General features: G+C 36.6%; 1 protein-coding gene across 3 annotated transcripts in view; it reads right to left on the bottom strand.

Moving 5' to 3' along the window:
• Positions 1 to 27,342, bottom strand: part of ARHGAP18 (Rho GTPase activating protein 18) — a 492,802-nt gene that overhangs the window by 182,422 nt on the left and 283,038 nt on the right. For all 3 annotated transcript variants that reach the window (XM_053710692.1, XM_053710691.1, XM_053710693.1), the window contains exons 2-4: positions 25,646 to 25,836; positions 4,188 to 4,423; positions 1,694 to 1,760 (exon numbers count right to left, since the gene is read on the bottom strand). In XM_053710692.1, the coding sequence (XP_053566667.1) occupies positions 1,694 to 1,760; positions 4,188 to 4,423; positions 25,646 to 25,836 (494 nt within the window). The remainder of the gene's footprint in view (positions 1 to 1,693; positions 1,761 to 4,187; positions 4,424 to 25,645; positions 25,837 to 27,342) is intronic.

Here is a 27,342-nt window from a genome sequence, read left to right as displayed (position 1 = left end):
TCTGAATCAGGTCTCCCCGATTCAGAGACGTCACCCACAGACTGAAGCTCTCCGTCCTCAGGTTCTGCATATTGTGACGCAGTATCAGACATGGCTCTTACAGCATCTACGCGTTCTGTATCTCGTCTAACCCCAGTGCTATAGCGCTTGCCTCTCAATTCAGGCAATCTGGATAATACCTCTGACAGGGTATTATTCATGATTGCAGCCATGTCCTGCAAAGTAATCGCTATGGGCGTCCCTGATGTACTTGGCGCCATATTAGCGTGCGTCCCTTGAGCGGGAGGCGAAGGGTCCGACACGTGGGGAAAGTTAGTCGGCATAACTTCCCCCTCGACAGACCCCTCTGGTGACAATTCTTTTATAGATAAAGACTGATCTTTACTGTTTAAGGTGAAATCAATACATTTAGTACACATTCTCCTATGGGGCTCCACCATGGCTTTTAAACATAATGAACGAGTATCCTCTGTTTCAGACATGTTTGTACAGACTAGCAATGAGACTAGCAAGCTTGGAAAACACTTTAAAGCAAGTTAACAAGCAATATAAAAAACGTTACTGTGCCTTTAAGAGAAACAAATTTTGACAAAATTTGAAATAACAGTGAAAAAAGGCAGTTACACTAACAAAATTTTTACAGTGTATGTAACAAGTCAGCAGAGCATTGCACCCACTTGCAAATGGATGATTAACCCCTTAATAACAAAAACAGAATAATAAATGACAAAAACGTTTTTTAAACACAGTCACAACTGCCACAGTCTACTGTGATTGTTACCCTCCTCAAACACGACTTTGAAGCCTTTTGAGCCCTTCAGAGATGTCCTGTATCATGCAGAGGGAAGCTGAATGTCTCTGTCAGTATTTTTAGCTGCACAGAAAAGCACTAAAATAGGCCCTTCCCACTCATATTGCAACAGTGGAAAGCCTGTTTCTAGGCAAAAATCAAACCAGCCATGTGGAAAAAAACTAGGCCCCAATAAGTTTTGTCACCAAATATATATCAAAACGATTAACATGCCAGCAAACGTTTTATATTACACTTTTATAAGAGTATGTATCTCTGTTAATAAGCCTGATACCAGTCGCTATCACTGCATTTAAGGCTTAACTTACATTAATCCGGTATCAGCAGCATTTTTCTAGCAAATTCCATCCCTAGAAATATATTAACTGCACATACCTTATTGCAGGAAAACCTGCACGCCATTCCCTCTCTGAAGTTACCTCACTCCTCAGAATATGTGAGAACAGCCATGGATCTTAGTTACTTCTGCTAAGATCATAGAAAATGCAGGCAGATTCTTCTTCTAAATACTGCCTGAGATAAACAGTACACTCCGGTACCATTTAAAAATAAACTTTTGATTGAAGTTAAAAAACTAACTATAATACACCACTCTCCTCTTACTACGTCCATCTTTGTTGAGAGTTGCAAGAGAATGACTGGATATGGCAGTGAGGGGAGGAGCTATATAGCAGCTCTGCTGTGGGTGATCCTCTTGCAACTTCCTGTTGGGAAGGAGAATATCCCACAAGTAATGGATGATCCGTGGACTGGATACACTTAACAAGAGAAATAATCATTATCTGATTAAGTGGTAATCTAAACAGACTAAAAGAATGTTTGGTCTTATTGATTACAAAAAAAGTCTTAACAGAGAAAAAGAGAAAAAAAAATAGTACATACAATCTGATTTGTCATTAAGATCTCCATTTTTGGTTTCAGTTGATTCAAATCCATTCAGATCTTCATCCTTAAAATATAAAGATGATATAATTAAGTTGGAAAAAAATTGCACTAGATTGATTGTCTGTGTTTAAACATCATACTAAGCTTGTATAAAGTATGGGTACATTGTTTTAAAAAATATAAGGTGTTTTCATACCTTAATATGGCCATATACATTTGTTAATTTTTGTTTTACTGTAAGGGATCAGTGTATGTGGTAATTTCTAACAAGTATCATTTTGTACCACTATGTAAGAGAATGCATCCTACAATACTGGGTATTGTTATCTATTCATACCAGTGCACCATTAATGTTTCCTTGATATACCAATAATGATGTGGTCAATATTTTCTCATCCAAGGTGAGAGTGGGGGCCCTAGAAGTGGCCTATTTCTGGGGCCCTGGTGGGTGCAGGGCAGGGAGGTAGCTGGGTGATGGAAAGACATAGGAGCCAGGGTGGGGTTTGTCTTCTCTCATTTTATGACCAAGGACTCTGGTTAGGCTCAGTCCTCCTGTGGTCCACTTACCAGTAGATTGGTATTGACATATTCTACGATCACAGGGAAATATATACAGGTAGCCCAGCCCTCCTTTTGCGCCTGTTTCATTTGACCCTTTTCACAATAGCGTCTGTTCCAAGTTATCATGTGACCACTATTGAGAACGTTTTTCTACAGGCCTCTTAGCTGAAAACCAGTGGACAAGCGGTAGATTCTCCTCTTGATACCACTAGGTAGGCATTGTTATATACTAGTAGACTTGGCCTTGTCCAATTTCTCCTTATATAATTGGGCTTGGTGGTGTCTATTTCTCTTAAAAGTATGGTAGGCAGTTTTGCATTCTTGTACCAAATGAATGTGCAGTGTCTGTTTCTTATAAAAATAGAGTAAACAGTAGTTACAGAATCTGGGTGTGCAGAAATAGCACATCATAAAAAGCGGAGGAGGTGAAGCAACAAAATATCATCTAGATATTTGATAGGGCAGTGTGTCTCATCATACCAGATGGATAGTAGGTGTTCGTTATTCAAATTAAATAGAGAATGCATTTTATACTAATGAGCTCAGCAGTTCCTAGTTAAACCAACAGGAGGAACAGCAATCAACAGGGTATGATTACACAATTGTTTTCTCTATTGACAAGACATAACTAGTTGTGTGAATAAGCTAGTATAAATACACTTGCAACATTTAACATAGTATATATTTCATGGAATAGTTGTTTAGATTGCTAAATTGATAGAAAATGATAAAAAACAGGCACTTAATTAGCAAACGGGAAGGTATCATTTTAAACTATGTAGAAATACTGATTTATACACACACTTCCAAGGTTGGCCTGGTACTGTTCTACTGTTAAGTGTAAAATATTTATTAGAATTAACATTAAAACGTACTGTACATACATCTGGTAAGATCTTAAAACATCTAGAAAATTGTTGCATATTATATATATTTAGCACTGGATACAACTGAGAGACCTCACAATTGTGTATGAATATAGCCCCTGCTTAGTAGAATGACAGGTAATATACAATCAGTGTTTAAAAAACTGGTGAAATTCCTGTCAGTTATATGCGCCTTTGGAACACATAGATGGATGCACATCACTGATGAGGATGGGGATACATAGTAATTATACCATTCAGCATAATTTGTAAAATATAACACTGCAAAATATAATCAGGTACCAAACAATATCATGAGAAAACAGAAAATATAAGACACTATGAATTAAAGTGAATGTAAATTTTGATGCTAAAGTGCCCAGTTTTTAAAAATTCGATTAAAAACAAGGGCACTTTAATTCATAAAAATTTACATTTCACTCCTGTTGTGAAAAACCCCCCAAAACTTACCTTTTAATCTTGACAGCAGCTCCAGCTTCCTCCACCCGTTGTAAAGCCTCTTCCTGGGTCTAAAATGAGGAATCCGGCTTCCTCCAATCACGGCGTTGAATCAGACACTGATTCCCCCGGGGGGGAATCTGTGATTGGAGGATGACCTATCCATCATTTCTGACATCAGAAATGGCTTGCAAACGACCAGAGGAAGCTGGAGCTGCTGTCAAGTTTAAAAGGTAAGGTTTTTTTTTTCACAACAGGAGTGAAATGTAAATTTTGATGAATTAAAGTGCCCCTGTTTTTAATCAAACTTTTAAAAACCCGGGCACTTTAGCATCAAAATTTACATTCACTTTAAATGCACTCTATATAAATGCAAAAAGTCTATAATATTTAAGCTACAAAGTAACGTATGTAGGCTGCTATAGTCTAAACAAATGTAATGAAATATAAAAAAAGAAAATCAGTGTAAAGATGTTTACATTACATATTACGCAGCACAGTGCTATTGCTTGCTAACACTTAAAAATATAAACAGAAGCAGTAGAGCTCATGCATATCTTTGTGATTTGTCCTATGACTCATAAGTAAACTTGTAAACCACATACTTTTTTCTTTAACTCTTGCGGCTGCCGGAAAACATCTCTGACATCAGGGATTTGGTGTTGCTTGTTTTTTTTCCGTAAGGTCTGTGTGAATGTATCTATCCGTTTCTGCACTGCTGCCGACTGCGTGCGTGTTAGCGTAGACAGGAACACCATGCTTTCTTGGGAGTCAGCAGTGCTTTCCCCAAATAGAATGGAAAGACCCGCTTCCTTCAGCCATTCCTCTTCTTGCTCTCCTTCTGTAAATGAATATATATCAAGTTGAGTGTTTTTCTTACTGATAAATGTAATTCTGTATGTTAAAGGGACACTCAAGTCAAAATTAAACTTGCATTATTCAGATAGAGCATGCAATTTAAAAAAAACTTTCCAATTTACTTCTATTAACAAAATGTCTTTTTATATTTAAACTTTTTGAGTTACCAGCTCATACTGAGCATGTGCAAGAATTCACAGAATAAACATATATGCATTTGTGATTGGCTGATGACGGTCACATGGTACGTGTATGCATTTGTGATTGGCTGATGGCTGTCACATGGTACAGGGGGAGTGGAAATAGACATAACTTTTAAAAAATTGTAAGCAAAAAAATATAATACTCATGTGAAGTTCAGACTAAGTGCTATTGCATTGTTATCTTGCATTTGTTGATTATGCAAATGTACTGTGTTTACTAGCCCTTTAAGAGTAACATAAAATAACTTCACTTTTGATGGATTTACCTGTTTACTTATGGAAGAACTTTCAAAGTCCTGTATTCACAAGTATAATGTTTCCAATAATTAGATTAGCTAGGAATAGGATTGTCAAACGTCTAGTATTTAGACAGGCCGTTTAATAATTGTATCTCTTTTGTTTTGCCAATGAAAAGTAATTTGTATATTATAGGCAGCCAAGGGGTAAAATGACTGCTTAGCTGTGAAAAATATACATGTAGGATTAGGAGCGGGGTCTAAGGTAGGGCTTTGGTGGGGGATGCTTGTGTGACCACACAGACCATCGTGCCCAGTCACCTACAGACTGTTAGAGTTTCTTAGAGACTCAAATTGAGAAAAATTGGTCTAATTAAAAGGGACATGAAAACTATGATTCAGATAGAGAAAATGATTTTTAAAAAGTTTCCAATTTAATTTTATTATCAAATTTGATTCATTCTCATGTTATTCTTATTTGAAGAGATATCTAGATAGCTAGCATGCACATGTCTGGAGCACTACATGAAATAGCGCTAGCATCTAGTGCTCTTGCTAATGTATAACATTGTTGTTAAACTACTGACATATAGCGCTGCAGATACATGCACACTCCTGAGTTTACCTTTCTGCTTTTCAACAAATGATAACAAGAAAATGAAGACAATTTGATAATAGAAGTACATTGGAAAGTTGTTTAAAATAATTAGCGCTGCGGAATCTGTTGGCGCTCTACAAATAACAGATAATAATAATAATATGTTAAATATGAATCATGAAAGAAACATGTTGGCTTTTATGTCCATGTAAGTTTAAAAAAATACAGAAAAAAGCAAGAAATGTGAAGTTATAGGGGTAGACAGACATAAATTATGCATTTAAAACAAAGTTTAGCCTTAGAATAACACAGAGATATTTTTATAATAATATTAGTTGTTTATAAAAACGAAACCTTTAAACTTATATCATCTATATTTAAGGTAATGTGCCCCGCCATGTTTAAAATAGTTTTCTATTCATCGCTCTCTTCTGCTGAAAACAATTATGGAGAAACACAAGGCTGTATGGAAACCAAGTTAGATAATCCTGTGTTCCACACATCTTGTTTGGACAATCTCTTTTATTGTTTGCTTTATATTTGCCCCTATTTGTCCTCATCAGGGGAGTGAGATAAGTGGGAATACTTAAGTTCAAACATGGTATTGCCAAATGCCAATTACTTTTTAGAAACTCAGTGGAATTAAAGTGAAGGTCCATTTTGATGAATTAGTGCCCGGCTTTTAATAAACCTATTAAAAACAAGGGCACTTTAATTCATCAAAATTGACATTTCACCGTTTTCTTCAGAAACGTACCTTTTAATCCTGGTAGCCGCTCCGGCACTTCCTCCGCCCGTCGCAAGCCGTCTTCGAGGGTCCAAAATGACGAATCCGGCTTCCTCCAATCACATTGTTGCATCAGGCCAAGAAGCTGTGATTGGAGAAAGCCCGATTCATCATTTCTGACGTCTGCAGAGGCTTCGGACGGCCGGGGGAATCGCTGGAGCGGCATTCAGGATTAAAAGGTACGTTTTTGAAGAAAACAGTGAAATGTCAATTTTGATGAATTAAAGTGCCCTTGTTTTTAATAGGTTTATTAAAAACCGGGCATTAATTCATCAAAATGGACCTTCACTTTAAGAAAACTGACATTTATATATTTTTATATATATATATATATATATATATATATATATATATATATATATATATATAAATTTATATTATATATATTTTAAAGATATAAATTACAGTAAATGTGGACAAATTAAATAATAAAAGTATATTTAAAATGTTTAACTACACATAATTAAAAAATGTTTATTTCAATCTTATACTGTTTTATATTTATTTGACAGATTTATTTTTACACTTGCTCCACTGCTATGGACCTATGAGTCAATATTGCAGGAGATGTAGCAGAGCAATAGGCTGTACCAGCATACCTGATTTCAAGAGCTTTACATTAGCAGTTCAAGAATTATGCGCAATAGAAAAAGTGGAGGAATAATAATAATAATCCTGACAATAACAGTAGGTTGTCCAGCAAATATGTTGCTTGGCCATCTAATAATGCTACATACAGTAATAAACTAACAAAAATAAGTTCATAGTGGTTAGAAACATCAACTAGAGTTTCTGGGGAAGACAACAGCTGGATAGAAAATGGAAGTTGTTTAACTGAGAGAATGCAGAGAGTGCTGACAGTCATGGAAGGTCACAGCAGACCTGGAGATTTAATTATTTATTTAAATAATTATCTCTCCCTTCTCTCTCGTAACTCTCTTTCTCCACTTCCTCCTCTCTATTTAATCTATTTTTTACCCTCTAACTTCTCTCTCAAGCTATATCTTCTCTTTACTCTCTATCTATCCTCTCTCATATAGCTTCACTTGTTTTTCTACATTCTCTCTTAACTCTCTCTTCTCCTCTGCAATGTCTCTATCTCCCCCGTTTACCCTCTCAAAAAACAGTCTAATGCACTAATGGGGTTTCTACAGCCCTAGAGGAATAACATATCCTTGTACTTTTATTGCTATATAATATCCCTTTAGATAAAAGGTTTAGCACATAGCCCAAAATGTGTGTTTGTCAGTGCTTCAATAGGAATGTACATTCTGCAAATACAATGTGCCAACTTTGCTACTTACAATATGCCACCAGACTTCAGACTCAACATTCACTAACTTTCACTCGCCACCATTAAATTTCCACTTGCCAATGGCTAGTGGAAATTTGATTTATTAAAGGGACAGTAAACAATATTTAATTAAAGGAGTTGTATGCAGTGTTAAAATTAACATACTATTTATTTATTTATTTTTTAACACCTTGTTTGCTGCAATTGTTTTTCAACAGCCAACCCCTCAACATTTGCCTTATATGGAGCAGCCAATCCGAACGTGTTGCTGGAGAAGACAAGACACTAACATTTTGTAAGTAAAATATCAATTGTTTAGCTATTCTTATCGGATCAACCCTGCCAAGGCCTGTTAAGGACTTATGTGTGGCAAGTTGTTCTCAGAACTGGAATATCCACAATTTCAGACTTAAAAAAACAAAAAATGCAATGTACTTTCATCATTTTTTTCTTCTAACTGCTCATAGTCAGTTTTGAATTTTTTTTATTAATTCATTTTTCCAGAACAAGAAAAAGAGAAGAAAAAAAAAATAAAGCATATTAGTATAAAGATTAGATGGGTATAAACGATCAAAGAAAATAAGCAAGTGTATGTCACAATGCCTACAACAAAATATTTTAATTATGCATAATCATTTTTAATTATACATAATATTAATGCAAAAAACAGGATCAAATGCAATGTCACGTTCTTCTACAAAAGTAGAATTTATAAAAAAAACTAAAATAAATCAGAAAGTCAGATCAAATGAATACCTCATATCAATACGAAGCAGACCCCAGAACTTAGGTTCCTAGAATTTTTATTATATGTCTGATTTTAAGATACACAAAAAAAAGTATCACAAAATACAACAAAAAACGAAATTTATGCTTACCTGATAAATTTCTTTATCAGGTATATATATTAGGTTGATAACAATTTGACAACTGAAGTCTATAGAAAGCCAACGGCTAGTAACAACATTTTGCATGCCTCTAGTCATCACCACCATTCTACTATTAGAGGTCTTCCTTATGGTAAATATCTAAGAATCAAGAGAAATAGCACTACACTAGAACCTTTTAAAAAGGCAGCTATTGATTTAAGGGACAGACTCCTAAAACATGGCAATTCTAGAAAGCTACTGGCTAAGGCTTATCATAAAGCTTTAGCTAAAGACAGGACAGATCTCTTACAACCGAAAGAGCACACTTCAACTGATACACTTAGATTCATCTCCACCTACAATTGCCAAAGTAAACAATTGACCAATATGTTTCAGAAACATTGGCATATTTTAATGGGGGATGATCAATTTCGATCACTAATACCAGACAGACCTCCATTCACATTTAGAAGAGCAAGAAAACTCAATGATCGCCTCACTACAAGCCACTTCAACAGGAATGCCAAAAAAACACCTTTATACAGGGGTTCCATCCCATGTGGACATTGCAAGATATGCCAATACATGGTTAAAAAAAAAAGAGATCATGATGAATAAATTCCATAAGAAATGGAAAATAAACACACACATCAACTGCCAAAGTACTGATGTCATTTACTGCATATTGTGCTCATGTGACAGCCTATTTGTAGGCATGACCACTAGGAAATTGGGTACGAGGATGACTGAACATATGAGCAACATCCGTAATGCATATAAAGATCTTGACAAAGGCAAACAAATCACAAGTGTGGCAAGAAATTTTTTAACACATAACGGCAAAACAGTAGCATTTAAATGTTAGGGTCTGGGAAAGGTTAAACCTGGGATCAGAGGAGGGGGGTGTGAACGTATATTGCTTCAAAAAGAAACCAATTGGATTTTTAGACTTAATACAGTCATGCCATATGGAATGAATGAGGCTAATAATTATTAGGTCTATCTGTAAAGAAATCGTAAACTAAATTGATTTTCCAAGTCAATCTTCCAAATAATTGTATGTATCCAAATGGGTATACAATGATTCATATTAATGGATAATTACTATTCCAGCTGAGAGAGATATGGACCCACATAATAATGTTATGATTAATATGCTATATATCTCATAGAAGTATTTAAATGCGAGACTCTGCATATACGACACCTTTACATACCTTATTAAATATTGGACCTATCCGTTTCTATGCCCCTATATGTGTAATATACTACATACACATTTAATGAATTGAAATATTGTTTTTGGATTTGTTTGGTAATAGGTTCAATGAATCATTTGAGGTTACAATGAATGGCTATTGACTGTATATATATAACCGAGTGTTAAATGGTATTTCATATATGATGATAGACAGAATGGCCATCAATACGTAATCCATACTTTTTATACACAAAAATCTCATATTCATCATTAAAAGAGGCATTTTGTATGCTTAAATTATTCACATATGAATTGCATTGTGAGGTTCCCATTTGTATGTGCTACCCTATACATCTATCTTATTACCATCCTTAATGATTACTATCAGATTTAATTCATTACATACCATCATATGCAGGCTTCTACGTGACATAGAATAAATATGACATTCAGTCCATTGCATGGACAACTGTATATATGATCCTACCTCATTATATCACACTAATTAATATACTGTATATGTGGATCTTATATTATATGGATATTGTAGCCGAAGGAAAGCATGTAACCTATGATGCTAAGAGAGACAGATGGCATCCTTGTCAAATATATCATATGAGATGGGAGCCGATCGCAGCTGATGACAGACAATGTGCGCAATTGTTATTTGTACTGAGCTGTCAAAGTTTAATCGGAAATGTCTCCACCGTCTTCCCCTCCATGACATCACGAATACTCTTCAACCAATCGCAATAGAGGTGCATCACACGCCCACGCCACACTAGCTAATCAGTTTGGATTGGTTATATGGAGGACGTTGCACAAATCTGACTGATAATTGGAGGATGGTAACTGCTACTGACTGTATATAAAACGGGTGGCACTCGGGCTTCGGCTTGTCCACATTTACATTGAAAAAGGCCATAAGCATGGCCGAAACGCGTTTGTGCTAATTTTGCACTTAGTTGTGTGTTAATTTTGAACTGAGTTCATGCTCATCACCCCTGATGAGAAAAAAGGAAATTACTGAACACATATCCAAAATCCCCCTTATAGTAATATATACAAATAAGGGGGCAGTGCCTAGTGCTAAATATATGTAATAAGAAAAGTAGAGAAACAAAAAAGAAAGCACTATAATGGCACACTATATATGGATAGTGTGAACGCTCAAGATACATTTTTATTCAAATTTGTCAGTAAGAGGATGGGAAAACCGGAATGGTTAATTAATTAAAACTTAACTTTTACTAAATTTGATTAATATAAAAGGTGACTAAGCACTCATGTTAAAAAGCAAGAGTAAAAACACACATTAATGGACTGCTCCCTGTATGTGTTAACAAGAGGCCTTAGGCTCTCCAAACGGTTTAGTGTAGAAACAGAATTTATACTAGTAAGGAGATCCTAAATAGGTTGAGCAAATGTACAATTGTAAATGGAACATTACCATAATTTCTTCACCTATTATGAGAAGATACAGCCTACTACATGGGGTAAAAATGTCCATATGTATTTGTACTTATAATGGAACAGAGGAGGGTATATCAAATAACAAGTGTATTTAATATAGTGATTGGTGTAACTTAACAAGGCAGGGAGATTAGGTGGTCTTCGCAATTTCAGAATGGCCACTTAGGTGGCTGAGCTGGAAGAAGTTAGCGTATTGCTAGCCAGTTATATTAGCTATTTAACAATTTGAAAACCATGTAGAATCACAATACCAAAGAAAACTAACAGGGATAAGTAACCCTGTCTAGCCTTCTGTTTTAAACAGCTGATTACCTCTTAATACCGTTTTGTAATGTCGCAATCATGCAGGGGAATATTTCCATGAAATAGATATATAAGTAAGATTTTACCTCAAAATATGATATTACGGATATTATATCCTGTTGCAACTTATATCTAAGAGATAATGTTACCTTCTGAAACCATTCAAAATCACAATAGCAATAAAGTCTAGCAGGGATATATGACCCTGTTTAGACTTACGAGTTAAGCAGCTGATTATCTTCTAATATCTTATTACAATATCGTAGTCTTGTAAGGGAATATTTTCCCAGAGATAGTTCTATAAATTCTATAAGTGAGATGTTATCTTGAAATACCTGTTAATTCCGTATTAGGGGTGTGGAACCCTGCTGCAACTTATATCAAAGTGGTTGGATTACCTTCTAATACGAAACTGAACAAAAAATAGTTCCAAACTCAAAATTACACCAACTAAGTACCTTCTAATACCGTATATATAAAAATCACAATCTTGTAAGGGAAAATTTCCCAAAAGAAATCTAAATTACCTTTTAATACCGTATTGCATATAGGTTTAGATATAATATATATATACCCAGGAACACATGAACAAGATAACCCCAGGTAACTAGATTGAGAGTTCTGCTAGGAGAGCAGTTTAGAAATCCAGTAAATTAATATAGTAAGTTCAACCGTTCCACGTAGAAATCACAGCAGTTATAAGGAGAGTTAAAAAAATTTTTATTTTTTTTACCATCTACATACCAGGAAGCAGAGCGAACGCCTGACGCGCGTTTCACAACTGCTTTGTCATCACTCCTGGCACCTGATGCCGACGATTGCAGATATTGGCTTGGAAACAGGGGGGGTGATTGCATGGTATTTACTTTTTAATTTATTGGCTATTTAGGTACTGTAACTTACATAGAGGGGTTTCCCTCAATTTATTTTAATAAATTATAATAAAGTTAATTATCTTAATTTTAACTACTTATCTTAGGAAAGAGTGCTATTCTAAACCCCTACTGTTTTCTCCCTCTTGTTGCTCATGCTTATTATATTGGGGGTAGCACCGGACTGATCATTAGTATCAGTTCATTATTTCCTATTTCTACTAGGTCCTAGTGCCAGTATAATCTTTTGTTCTATCTTCACTAGGTCTGCATAACAGGTCCTGCGAGGCCATGCAGGAGCTATTAGAATTACCGAAGCTTTCTCCTGCTTGATACGAGCAATGACTGGTGAAAAGAGAGCAAACGGAGGAAACAGCTATGCTAGACTGAAAATCTAAGGCACTGCCAGAGCATCTATCAGGACGGCCTGAGGATCTCTCTACCTTGAACCGTACCTCGGAAGCTTGGCGTTCTGTTGAGACGTTATCAGATCCAACTCCGGCATCCCCCATTTGTGGGTTAATCTGGAGAACACTTCTGGATGGAGTGCCCACTCCCTGGGATGAAAAATCTGTCTGCTCAGAAAGTCTGCTTCCCAGTTGTCCACCCCTGAAATGTGGATGGCAGATAGACAACAATTGTGGACTTACACTCACTGAATAATCCGAGCCACCTCCTTCATGGCTAAGGAACTCTGAGTTCCTCCCTGGTGGTTGACGTAAGCCACTGAGGTGATATTGTCCGACTGGAACCTGATAAACCGGGCTAAGGACAACTGAGGCCACGCTATCAGAGCATTGTAAATCACTCTCAACTCCAAGTTATTTATGGGGAAAGCAGACTCCTCCCGAGTCCATAGACCTTGCACTTTTAACGAGTCCCAGACTGCTTCCCAGCCCAGCAGGCTGGCTTCCATGGTTACAATGACCCAGGAGGGTCTCCGGAAGAATGTGCCTCAAGATAAATGCTCCTGAGAACACCACAGCGGGAGAAAATATCTTGTCGACTGATCTAGATCTATCCTCTGAGACAGATCCAAATGGTCCCCGTTCCATTGTCTGAGCATGCATAGCTGTAGTGCTGTCAAATTGAATCGAGCAAAGGGAATGATGTCCACGGAAGCAACCATCAGACCAATTACCTCCATACATTGAGCCACTGATAGCGAACAGTAGACTGTAGAGAGGCAAGAATTTTGGATTTTCTGACCTCCGTCACAAAATTTTTCATAGACATGGAATCTATTATGGTACCTAAGAACACCTCCCATGTAGCTGGAACAAGTTAACTCTTTTCCAGATTCACTTTCCATCTGTGGGAACGTAGAAAAGACAACAAGATCTCTGTATGAGAGTTTGCTTGTTGAAAAGAAGGCACCTGAATCAATATGTCACCCAGGTAAGGTGCCACTGCAATTCCCCACGCCCTGATCACTGCCAAGAGAGCCCCCAGAATCTTTGAAAATATTCTGGGAGCTGTGGCAAGGCCAAACGGAAGAGCTACAAACTAAAAAAGTTTGTATAGAAAGGCTAATCTCGGGTGATGATCCCTGTGTGAAACTTGTTTAGACACTTTAGGTCTAAAATAGGACAAAAAGTTCCCTCTTTTTGGGAACCACAAACAGACTGGAATAGAATCCCAGACCCTGTTCCCTCTTGGGGACAGGAACTATTACTCCCAGGGAAGAAAGGTTCAGAACGCAATTCAAGAATGCCTCTCTTTTTATCTGGTCTGCAGATAATCTTGAGTGAAGAAACCTGCCCCAGGGAGGAAAAGTCTTGAATTCTATTTTGTAACCCTGAGACACTATGTCCACAGCCCACACCAGAACTAAACATCCTCCATTGACAGGGGCAAAGAGAATGACTGGGAATTATGGGTAGGGGAGTGACACTTAACAGCTTAACTGTGGTGCTCTTTGCCTCCTCCTGCTGGCCAGGAGTGGTATTCCCAACAGTAATTGATGACAACGTGGTCTCACTATATCTTAGGAAAGAAATACATTACAAAGTACAGTTACTTTACACTCAGCATCTAATAAAAAATAGTGAGAAAAAAAAATATTGCACAAAAAAGTTAAAAGAGCTCAAAGATAGGTCTTGGGCTATAAAAAAATATATATACACACACACATAATATATATAGATATAGATATAGATATACAGGGAGTGCAGAATTATTAGGCAAATGAGTATTTTGACCACATCATCCTCTTTATGCATGTTGTCTTACTCCAAGCTGTATAGGCTCGAAAGCCTACTACCAATTAAGCATATTAGGTGATGTGCATCTCTGTAATGAGAAGGGGTGTGGTCTAATGACATCAACACCCTATATTAGGTGTGCATAATTATTAGGCAACTTCCTTTCCTTTGGCAAAATGGGTCAAAAGAAGGACTTGACAGGCTCAGAAAAGTAAAAAATAGTGAGATATCTTGCAAGGGATGCAGCACTCTTAAAATTGCAAAGCTTCTGAAGCGTGATCATCGAACAATCAAGCGTTTCATTCAAAATAGTAAACAGGGTCGCAAGAAGCGTGTGGAAAAACCAAGGCGCAAAATAACTGCCCATGAACTGAGAAAAGTCAAGCGTGCAGCTGCCAAGATGCCACTTGCCACCAGTTTGGCCATATTTCAGAGCTGCAACATCACTGGAGTGCCCAAAAGCACAAGGTGTGCAATACTCAGAGACATGGCCAAGGTAAGAAAGGCTGAAAGACGACCACCACTGAACAAGACACACAAGCTGAAACGTCAAGACTGGGCCAAGAAATATCTCAAGACTGATTTTTCTAAGGTTTTATGGACTGATGAAATGAGAGTGAGTCTTGATAGGCCAGATGGATGGGCCCGTGGCTGGATTGGTAAAGGGCAGAGAGCTCCAGTCCGACTCAGACGCCAGCAAGGTGGAGGTGGAGTACTGGTTTGGGCTGGTATCATCAAAGATGAGCTTGTGGGTCCTTTTCGGGTTGAGGATGGAGTCAAGCTCAACTCCCAGTCCTACTGCCAGTTTCTGGAAGACACCTTCTTCAAGCAGTGGTACAGGAAGAAGTCTGCATCCTTCAAGAAAAACATGATTTTCATGCAGGACAATGCTCCATCACACGCGTCCAAGTACTCCACAGCGTGGCTGGCAAGAAAGGGTATAAAAGAAGAAAATCTAATGACATGGCCTCCTTGTTCACCTGATCTGAACCCCATTGAGAACCTGTGGTCCATCATCAAATGTGAGATTTACAAGGAGGGAAAACAGTACACCTCTCTGAACAGTGTCTGGGAGGCTGTGGTTGCTGCTGCACGCAATGTTGATGGTGAACAGATCAAAACACTGACAGAATCCATGGATGGCAGGCTTTTGAGTGTCCTTGCAAAGAAAGGTGGCTATATTGGTCACTGATTTGTTTTTGTTTTGTTTTTGAATGTCAGAAATGTATATTTGTGAATGTTGAGATGTTATATTGGTTTCACTGGTAAAAATAAATAATTGAAATGGGTATATATTTGTTTTTTGTTAAGTTGCCTAATAATTATGCACAGTAATAGTCACCTGCACACACAGATATCCCCCTAAAATAGCTATAACTAAAAACAAACTAAAAACTACTTCCAAAACTATTCAGCTTTGATATTAATGAGTTTTTTGGGTTCATTGAGAACATGGTTGTTGTTCAATAATAAAATTAATCCTCAAAAATACAACTTGCCTAATAATTCTGCACTCCCTGTAGATATAGATATAGATTAGATAGAGAGAGAGAGAGAGAGAAAGAGACACACACATATAAATATATATATATACATACACAAACACACATATATATATATATATATACAGGGAGTGCAGAATTATTAGGCAAGTTGTATTTTTGAGGATTAATTTTATTATTGAACAACAACCATGTTCTCAATGAACCCAAAAAACTCAATATCAAAGCTGAATAGTTTTGGGAGTAGTTTTTAGTTATAGCTATTTTAGGGGGATATCTGTGTGTGCAGGTGACTATTACTGTGCATAATTATTAGGCAACTTAACAAAAAACAAATATATACCCATTTCAATTATTTATTTTTACCAGTGAAACCAATATAAAATCTCAACATTCAAAAACAAAACAAAAACAAATCAGTGACCAATATAGCCACCTTTCTTTGCAAGGACACTCAAAGGCCTGCCATCCATGGATTCTGTCAGTGTTTTGATCTGTTCACCATCAACATTGCGTGCAGCAGCAACCACAGCCTCCCAGACACTGTTCAGAGAGGTGTACTGTTTTCCCTCCTTGTAAATCTCACATTTGATGATGGACCACAGGTTCTCAATGGGGTTCAGATCAGGTGAACAAGGAGGCCATGTCATTAGATTTTCTTCTTTTATACCCTTTTTTGCCAGCCACGCTGTGGAGTACTTGTTTTTCTTGAAGGATGCAGACTTCTTCCTGTACCACTGCTTGAAGAAGGTGTCTTCCAGAAACTGGCAGTAGGACTGGGAGTTGAGCTTGACTCCATCCTCAACCCAAAAGGCCCCACAAGCTCATCTTTGATGATACCAGCCCAAACCAGTACTCCACCTCCACCTTGCTGGCGTCTGAGTCGGACTGGAGCTCTCTGCCCTTTACCAATCCAGCCACGGGCCCATCAAGACTCACTCTCATTTCATCAGTCCATAAAACCTTAGAAAAATCAGTCTTGAGATATTTCTTGGCCCAGTCTTGACGTTTCAGCTTGTGTGTCTTGTTCAGTGGTGGTCGTCTTTCAGCCTTTCTTGCCTTGGCCATGTATCTGAGTATTGCACACCTTGTGCTTTTGGGCACTCCAGTGATGTTGCAGCTCTGAAATATGGCCAAACTGGTGGCAAGTGGCATCTTGGCAGCTGCACGCTTGACTTTTCTCAGTTCATGGGCAGTTATTTTGCGCCTTGGTTTTTCCACACGCTTCTTGCGACCCTGTTGACTATTTTGAATGAAACGCTTGATTGTTCGATGATCATGCTTCAGAAGCTTTGCAATTTTAAGAGTGCTGCATCCCTCTGCAAGATATCTCACTATTTTTGACTTTTCTGAGCCTGTCAAGTCCTTCTTTTGACCCATTTTGCCAAAGGAAAGGAAGTTGCCTAATAATTATGCACACCTGATATAGGGTGTTGATGTCATTAGACCACACCCCTTCTCATTACAGAGATGCACATCACCTAATATGCTTAATTAGTAGTAGGCTTTCGAGCCTATACAGCTTGGAGTAAGACAACATGCATAAAGAGGATGATGTGGTCAAAATACTCATTTGCCTAATAATTCTGCACTCCCTGTATATATATATATATATATATATATATATATATATATATATATATATATAAAAAAATAAAGTAATAGATCAGCACTCACCAACCATAACAACCACTCAGTGCACGGCTAGAAATCCAAATAATGTCCATTGTAGCAAGAATGAATCCGGTGTAGATCCAGGTTACCCACTGGCTGTCTGTGGTGGGTAACCTGGATCTACACTGGATCCATTGTAGCAAGAATGAATCCGGTGTAGATCCAGGTTACCCACTGGCTGTCTGTGGTGGGTAACCTGGATCTACACTGGATCCATTGTAGCAAGAATGAATCCGGATCTACACTGGATTCATTCTTGCTACAATGGACATTATATATATATATATATATATATATATATATATATATATATATATATATATATATATATATATATATATATACATATATACACATATATATATATATATATATATATATATATATACACATATATATATATATACACACATACATACATACATACATACACACATACATATATACACACACACACAAACACATATACAGTCGTATGCAAAAGTTTAGGCACCCCTGACAATTTCCATGATTTTCATTTATAAATTATTGGGTGTTTGGATCAGCAATTTCATTTTGATCTATCAAATAACTGAAGGACACAGTAGTATTTCCATAGTGAAATGAGGTTTATTGGATCAACAGAAAATGTGCAATATGCATCAAAACGAAATTAGACAGGTGCATAAATTTGGGCATCCCAATAGAAATATTGCAGCAATATTTAGTAGAGCCTCCTTTAGCAGAAATAACAGCCTCTAGATGCTTCCTATAGCCTGTAATAAGTGTCTGTATTCAGGATGAAGGTATTTTGGACCATTCCTCTTTGCAAAACATCTCCAGTACAGTTAGGTTTGATGGTTGCCGAGCATGGACAGCCCGCTTAAAATCACCCCACATATTTTCAATGGTATTCAGGTCTGGGGACTGGTATAGCCATTCCAGAACATTGTACTTGTTCCTCTGCATAAATGCAGAGTAGATTTTGAGCATGGGTTTGGGTTGTTGTCTTGTTGAAATATCCAGCCCCGGCATAACTTCAACTTTGTGACTGATTCCTCAACATTATTCTCAAGTATCTGCTGATATTGAGTGGAATCCATGCGACCCTCAACTTTAACAAGATTCCCAGTACCGGCACTGGCCCCACAGCATGATGGAACATCAACCAAATTTTACTGTGGGAGCAAGTGTTTGTCTTGGAACGCTGTGTTCTTTTGCCGCCATGCATAACGCCCCTCGTTATGACCAAATAACTCAATCTTTGTTTCATCAGTCCACAGAACCTTCTTCCAAAATGAAGCTGGCTTGTCCAAGTGTGCGTTTGCATACCTTAAGGGACTCCGTTTGTGGCGTGTGTGCAGAAAAGGCATCTTCCGCATCACTCTCCCATACAGCTTCTCCTTGTGCAAAGTGCACTGAATTGTTGAACGATGCACAGTGACACCATCTGCCGCAAGATGATGTTGTAGGTCTTTGGAGGTGGTCTGTGGGCTGTTTTTGACCGTTCTCACCATCCTTTGCCTTTATAGATATATACAGAAGAAGTTGCAGGCCAAGTAAAATATCGTACCTATATATAATCATGTGTGTATAAAATATATTATATATGTAGTGTACCAAAAAACATATATATGTATTTCTACATGTATAAATAAACAATACATATTCTTCTATGTGGAGAGATCATTGTAATGTGAAACACACAAGAGAGAGACAGAGAGACAGAGACAGAGAGAAAGAAAGAGAGAGAGAGAGAGAGAGAGAGAGAGAGAGAGAGAGAGAGAGAGAGAGAGAGAGAGAGAGACAGAGAGAAAGAGACAGAGAGAAAGAGAGAAAGAAAGAGAAAGAGAAAAAGAGAAAAAGAGAGAAAGAAAGAAAACGAAAGAAAAAGAAAGAAAGAAAGAAAGAAAGAAAGAAAAAGAAAGAGAGAGAAAGAAAGAGAGAGAAAGAAAGAGAAAGAAAGAGAAAGAGAGAAAGAGAAAGAGAGAAAGAGAAAGAGAGAAAGAGAGAAAGAGAGAAAGAAAGAGAAAGAGAGAAAGAAAGAGAAAGAGAGAAAGAGAAAGAGAGAAAGAGAAAGAGAGAAAGAAAGAGAAAGAGAAAGAGAAAGAAAGAAAGAAAGAGAAAGAGAGAAAGAAAGAGAAAGAGAAAGAGAAAGAAAGAAAGAAAGAAAGAAAGAGAAAGAAAGAAAGAAAGAAAGAGAGAAAGAAAGAGAAAGAGAGAAAGAGAAAGAGAGAAAGAGAAAAAGAAAAAGAGAAAGAGAGAGAGAGAAAAAAAGAAAGAGAAAGAGAAAAAGAAAGAGAAAGAGAGAAAGAAAAAGAGAAAGAGAGAGAAAGAGAAAGAGAGAAAGAGAGAGAGAGAGAAAGAGAAAGAGAGAAAGAGAAAGAGAGAAAGAGAGAGAAAGAGAGAGAGAGAGAGAGAGAGAGAACCAAAAATATCTCTTTTGCCTTAAAATGTTTGATATTTTCAAATAAACCTAAGATATACAGCAAACAAACAACCAAAGATATACAGCAAACAAACAATACTCCATAATTTAAAATATTGTACTCCACTAAACATTAACTTTATTTAATCTGGACACCTTCCAGCTCTAGTTACACTAGTTATTATAGTGCGTGTGTATGTATGTATGTATGTATGTATGTATGTATGTATGTATGTATGTATGTATACATATACACATATATATATATATATATATATATATATACATATATATATATATATATATATATATATATATATATAGTAGTATAGAGTATGTCTGTTTCAAAAAATGGTTTAATTTCTTCGGGCCATTGTAAAACTATTTTATCTGGATATACCATTTTAGCTATTTTACCCCTCTTGAATCAATTTAGAACATATGGTCATCTCCTTTCTTTTATTAGCAGTTTCTGCTGAGCAAATGATTAAAAAGCAAAAATGTCCTGTCCTCAGAATATGAATTGATACTCAATTCTGTACAAGAATTATTCAACAGGATCTTATCTTGAAAATTTAAGACTCCCATTATCAGTGGTCTCTGTGGTCTCTGCAATTTAAGCCCATCCTTATTCTTCCTCTATGGGCCTATTCTTTGTATTCTTTATATCATCATTGGCAAACCTTGGTTGTTGATATTAAGTAAATAAGCGAAGTCAACTACAAATTTCCATCAATCTTTGTCTAATTTACTCTCATGCAATCTTATTATTCTTAAATGATTCCTTCTTGAATGTTTTTAAAGATCTTCCAACTTAAAGGGACAGTCTACTGGAAAATTGTTACTGTTTAAAAAGATGAATAAACCCTTAATTACCCATTCCTCAGTGTTGCGTAACTAACACTGTTATATATTAAAGTGATGGTAAATCCAAGCATATAACAAATGCTAGGATTTACCTTTACTAAAAATAAAGTGGACTTTAATTGATTAAAAGTGTAAAAAAAGGTGCAAAACTCATCCTTTCTGTCCCATTGCACAGTGCTAAACTCAGCAGCTCCGGCCGCTAACACCACACCGATCTCCTTCAATGAGGTGACATTTGCACCTCTGAACCAATAGCCATACATGTCAACTGACAGGTTTCTCTATGCACACACAGCTGTTGGTTTAGAGGTGCAAGCGGCACCTCATTGGTAGAAGATCAATGTGCAGTGGGTAACCAGAGCCACTGAGTTTAGCTCTGTGCAACGGCACAGGAAGGGCGAGTTTAGCACACTTTTTTTTACATGGTTGATCAATTAAAGTCAACTTTATTTTTAGTGATGGTAAATCCTAGCGTTGGATTTACCATCACTTTAATATACTTTTTAATCTATGTGATTACCTGTTTCTAAGCCCCTGCAGATTTATTTAGAATTTGAAATTTCCATTACAATTTAGCATGGCAATTGAGTTCTCCGCTACTTGGATTACCAAAGCTATATGATAGTTTGAAGCTTGGGCTAAAGATGGGATAGCGATATCACAATATAAGCTCTACAAGAAATTATTTTCGATGTACACAAAATTGCGTGATTCAGATAAAGTATGCAACTAGCTGCGGGTGAACCAACAGTGCAATGTTGCTATGGAGCTGACTTTATATATCTGCAATTTGTTTAACCCGTTTAAATAAGGAGGGGGGTATCTAAAAATAAAATGCTCTACTGAAATAAAACATTTTTTAAAGCAGGAGGAAACTAACCAGGTATACTTTATTTTTTATCAACAAAGAATATGAAGAAAATATATTTCCGATAAGAAAGAATCACTCAAAGATAATACTGTTATTTTACTTCATATCAAATATTTTAAGGAAAAATATTTAAAATGGCCCTTACTTTACTCTGCTAAATGGCTATATAAAAAAACAAAAAAAATAATAATCCTTTTTTCTACTTTGATTATATGCAACATGTGTAACAAATGTCATCTCTTCTATGTGTTATATGAACAGCAAAGCAGTTTAAAAGGGCTGTTAAGCAATACATAAATATTAGACATGATTTATTCAAAGCAAAGATTAGCCATAGAGTAATATGTAGCTTTATTTTTTACCATGATATTAGTTGGGAAAATATTGATGATGTAAAGTGTAAAAGTTTAGTTTCTATAAAGTACTCTAGATTCAATAAAGTAATAGGTGCCGCCACGTTTGATCTAGTTTTCTATTTATCTGTATAGTTTGTGTAAATAAGGCTGCGAGTAAACCTACACAACCTTGTTTGTATTAGTCACTTTTATTGCCCGTTTTATAACTGTCCCTATTTGTTTGCAGTGGGACAGTGAGATATGCTTAAAACTTAAAATTTAGACATGGTGGCGTCCATTACTTTATAGAAACTCAGTGGAATTTAAACAAAAAAAAAAACATAGTTTAATTACAGTAAAAAGGGACAAAATTAATGATGAAAGTATATTGCAACATTTTTTTAAGTACATATAACTAAACATTTTATATTACAATCTCATACTGTTTAATATCCCTTTAAAAGGAACAATATACTTTGGCACGCAGCTAGTAAAAGTTAATTATATTCAAAGCACCTGGGGGAACATCCTTTCAAATGTGTTGGACTTTCTCCAAGGTTGATTTCTGCTGCTTTCTCTTATTTACATACAATTTCTATAGCTAATACTGGAGTACAGATATTTTCTGTGTAGGTGGTGGCTTTAAATGACAAAATAAAGTGTTGTATAAAACAATTTAAGATATTCTACCAGGTAAAAATGGAACATATTAAAAGACAAGAACATTTTACAGTAAAATGTCCCTTTAACTCCTCAGCTGTTCATTATGATACACTAAATTACACCTTGCTTTAAAGAGATTAAACATATGTATAAAATAAATGTGTCAAACAGGTTCTAGATACAGGTAGCCCTCAGTTTACGCCGGGGTTAGGTTCCAGAAGGAATGGTTGTAAATCGAAACCGTTGTAAACTGAAACCCAGTTTATAATGTAAGTCAATGGGAAGTGAGGGAGTTAGGTTCCTGGCCCCTCTCAAAATTGTCATAAGTAAAACCTAATACATTATTTTTAAAGCTTTGAAATGAAGACTTTACATGCTAAACAGCATTATGAACCTAATAAAATAATCACACAACACAGACTTTACTTGCATTATTCTGCAAACAGTTCTTTCTATGCATTCCAATCTGGACTGATTTATAGACAGGACAATCTTGTTGCTTTGAAATCTGCTCAATAGCTCAGGTCTGGTTAAACTGATTAATTTCAGCTTGCTTGGCTTGCATATCTTTGCTGCAACACAAGCGGACAGCTCCACCTACTGGCTCTTTTAATCAATGCACTGCTTCTCAATGCTTTTCAATAGCAGTCACATGACCGGAAAAAAAAGGTTGTTATTCTGAAACGGTGCAAATTAAACCGTTGTAAATTGAGGGCCACATGTATCTGGATTCCCATTACATATTATATTTATTTTTCCCTGTACTCTTAAGTGCAATTAAAAATCCTGTATGTGAGAATTTATAGTCTCTTAACCAAACAATAAGATGTAGATGTACTAGTAAAGGGACAGTAAACTTACAGAATAATGTAATATAATTCTGCACATAGTGCAGAATTATATAACATTATCTTAGCGGTAACTTCATACAAAAAAAAACGTTGCCTGCTTTTTTAGTGTAATGTTGGACTCCGCTCCAGGCTCTACTGTGCGGGTCTTGGATTTCCAAAGTGCTTCGCAGACTTGCTGGCTAGTCACAGCATGCCTGATCACGCCATTGGACTGAATGTAGCTCACGCCCGCTACTAGACCAGAGCGGGAGAGAGCTACATTCAGTCCAATGGCGCGATCGGGTGTGCTGTGCCTAGCCAGCAAATCTGTGAAGCGCTTTGGAAATACAAGACCCGCTCAGCAGAGTATGGAGTGGAGTCCAACTTTTCACTAAAAAAAACTAGCAATGCTTTTAATTTATGAAGTTACCGCTAAGATAATGTTATATACCGTATTTTTCGCTCCATAAGACGCACTTTTTTCCCCTTCAAAAGTAAGGGGAAATGTCTGTGCGTCTTATGGAGCAAATGTGATTGATTGCCTTTGATAAAAAAAATGAAGTGAATGACACCACACAGTGTCAGGATTTCAGAGTGAAAAACTAATAATAGTTAAGGAGATCTTGCTTGATGTTGTTCTGCAACTAGTTTACTATGTCCCTTTAATGTCTCTCAGTTGAGCAGGTTGCTTTAAGCTGACCGGAACTTGTACCGGTTACGTTATACAAATGTGCTTGTTTGCTGGAGGCTTTATTGGTACACGCTTAAAAGTTTGACTTGTGCAAACATCCACAAGTCAAACTTTTAAGCGTGTACCAATAAAGAGTGGAATTTTTACTGGAATAACTCCCCGGTGTGTTTATTTTATGGTATGATGTTTGTATTTACTGCCCAACACCGGGTCGAGTAGGCGTGGCTACGGCACGAGCCGGGACATTAGGCATTGAACAGGAAGGACCGGGCAGCCCTGGACGGAAGTCTACCCTGAGGAGGAGAGTGGATACAGCGGACGCAGGGGTCTTTGAGACTACGTCTGTTCCTCTCTGTGGACCGGGGTAAGACAAACTGTTTTATTGATTACGGAACTGCTCACAAATTTTGTGGCTGCCAAGGGTCTGTTTCCCATATTGACAATATACAGAGAGAGACATGGGATTACTGGTATATGTTAATTACATCGTTCCTGCAAGAGTTTTTCAGAAGAGTCTAAAGGGACTGTAAAATTGATACATATGTGACTGCAGATTGTCCTGACTTGGAGATACTATACATGGGAAAATAATTGGTTTAAAGACACAGCATATGTAATTAAGGAAAAGGTTCAGAAAGGGTGAAATTAAATTTTGAACACACAGTATGAGTGTCAGTCATTCAATTAAAAATGACTTCTTCACTAGTTACAGTACCGGTAGTTTCCTTCCTGTCCTGATAATAATTATATTGGCATCAATTGATGGTTGATCTGGCAGCAAGCAACCAGCACTATTCCACTGTTGACTGCTGTTCTACACCATTTGATTCAGATTATTATTTTTTTCTTGTTTTTTTCCTCTAAAAACTAGGTGCGTCTTATGGAGCGAAAAATACGGTAATTCTGCACTATGTGCAGAATTATATAACATTATTCTGTACGTTTACTGTCCCTTTAAGTAACTACTATACTTAGAGCAGCATTTTTTTTTAATAGAAAATGTTTCAGATCAATAGATACCAACCCTGCCCGAGGCAAGCGCATTGGGGGACTGACATCATGTGTGAGGGTATGTGAATGTGCAATGTACATTCTGTATTTAATTTTTTGAAGAAGTGTTTATGGTATGAGGAGGTGTAATATTTAGTGTTATTCTTTATACACAACACAATGAATGTTGGGAGAGGACAATGAATGTTGGGAAAGGGGTTGGCCATACAGGAGACAGGACATACAGAGGAAGGGGAATATAGGGAATGGGTTGAGGGGTCCCACAAATGCTAAGGGAGGCCCTGATATATACATATGATATAGCAGTTTATTACCATCAGGCACTTTAACAACAACTGCTTGTTCTTCCTGACTGCTGTTATCTGTGTTTTTCTTAATATCTTCAACTTCTATCCAGTAGTCTTCCAAAGACAGATCATCCAATGAGTCTTGTGACCCAGAACGGTTAAATGCTATTTTTTCATTAGAATTGCCACGGTTCATCGTGTATTGTCCAGATTTTCGACTGTTAAAAGAAGAAAAGAAGAGAGAGAGTTAGTTTAACTGCTTATATACTCAAAATGTTATCAATAAACAATCATAAAGTTACTATTTATAGTTTATGGAGAAATGTAAATGGAATGGTTAAATTACTTGTATGTCATTAAACTATCTATCCATCTATCTACAGTATATGTATATCTAAAGTATGCAATTGTCTGTTTTGGGGTTAAAATAAAACAAATCATAGAAACGAAGATTTCGAGGGGCATTGCGCCCTAAAGCACAAACCATTTACAGGAAGACAACAAGATTCATTTTTTTTTGTTTAATCCATTCAACATTATGTATAGTTTTTAACTCCTAGGATATTTTATTACCAACCCAGTTCTATTGCTTTATTTATTAGCACAGTAAATTTCTGTACCCCCCATTATAAATGTTATTGCAACAGCGCAGAAATAACAGTGATTCACAATATCTGTGTGTTTGCAATTCACTGTGCGTAGATCTAATTTTGGGCTATGCAGTTGTACTGATGTTGGTAATCAACTTTATACTTTGCTTTAGTGGTGAACAACTACTGGTAATGCATGTAGAGCTCAGATATATATCTGAGCTCTACCTATGGATTAAAGAAATACTACACTGTGTAGTGTTTTGCTGAGCACCCAGGTACAATATGGGATATCGTGAGTGCTAAACCCCAGTGGATGTTATATATACACACATACCAATACAAACAGACACACACAGACACACACACATATATATATATATATAAAAATTCAAAAAAGAGCACTCTCACCACAACAGCAAACGCCAGGGTGCCAACGGTTGAATATAATAGATAAGAGGCGGCACTCACTGGACTTTCCAAAGTGTACTTTAATATAACAAAATGACGTTTCAGGGACACACTCCCCTTCCTCAGACAAGTGTGTGTGTATGAATATATATATATATATATATATATATATATATATATATATATATATATATAAAAAATCAATGTAAATATTTGCATAGGAAATTAGTACATCTAGGCAAGTATCCCTGCTTGCTTTCCCCCAGAAATTCTTAATATGCAATGTTTCCAATGGACAAGAGAATTGTGGGTAAGATATGCAAATTAGGTATGCAAATTCTCAGTTTTTTTTGCTTCAAAAATACTGTTTTAACACAGCGATCCTTTTAAACAGGAATATGACAGCAAACCAGAAATCCCTCACTAGACAAGCCTGTTTCGTTCTTTTTGGAACTCATCAGTAGGATACTTGCCTAGATGATCTAATTTCCTATGCAAATATTTACATTGATTTAATTTTGAGACATGGAGGATTTTAATTTCAGTTTTTTATCTCCCCCCATAATTTTAATGAATTTTGGTTTAACCATGAAAATAGCTTTTCCAATGCAGCAACCAGAAATCTATCTCCTACTGATGAGTTCCAAAAAGAACGAAACAGGCTTGTCTAGTGAGTGATTTCTGGTTTGCTGTCATATTCCTGTTTAAAAGGATCGCTGTGTT

The sequence above is a fragment of the Bombina bombina genome, chromosome 4, assembly GCF_027579735.1.
Source record: "Bombina bombina isolate aBomBom1 chromosome 4, aBomBom1.pri, whole genome shotgun sequence".
Taxonomy (NCBI): Eukaryota; Metazoa; Chordata; class Amphibia; order Anura; family Bombinatoridae; genus Bombina; species Bombina bombina.
Note: the sequence above shows the minus strand (reverse complement) of the source record. Positions and strands in the feature narration are given on the sequence as shown.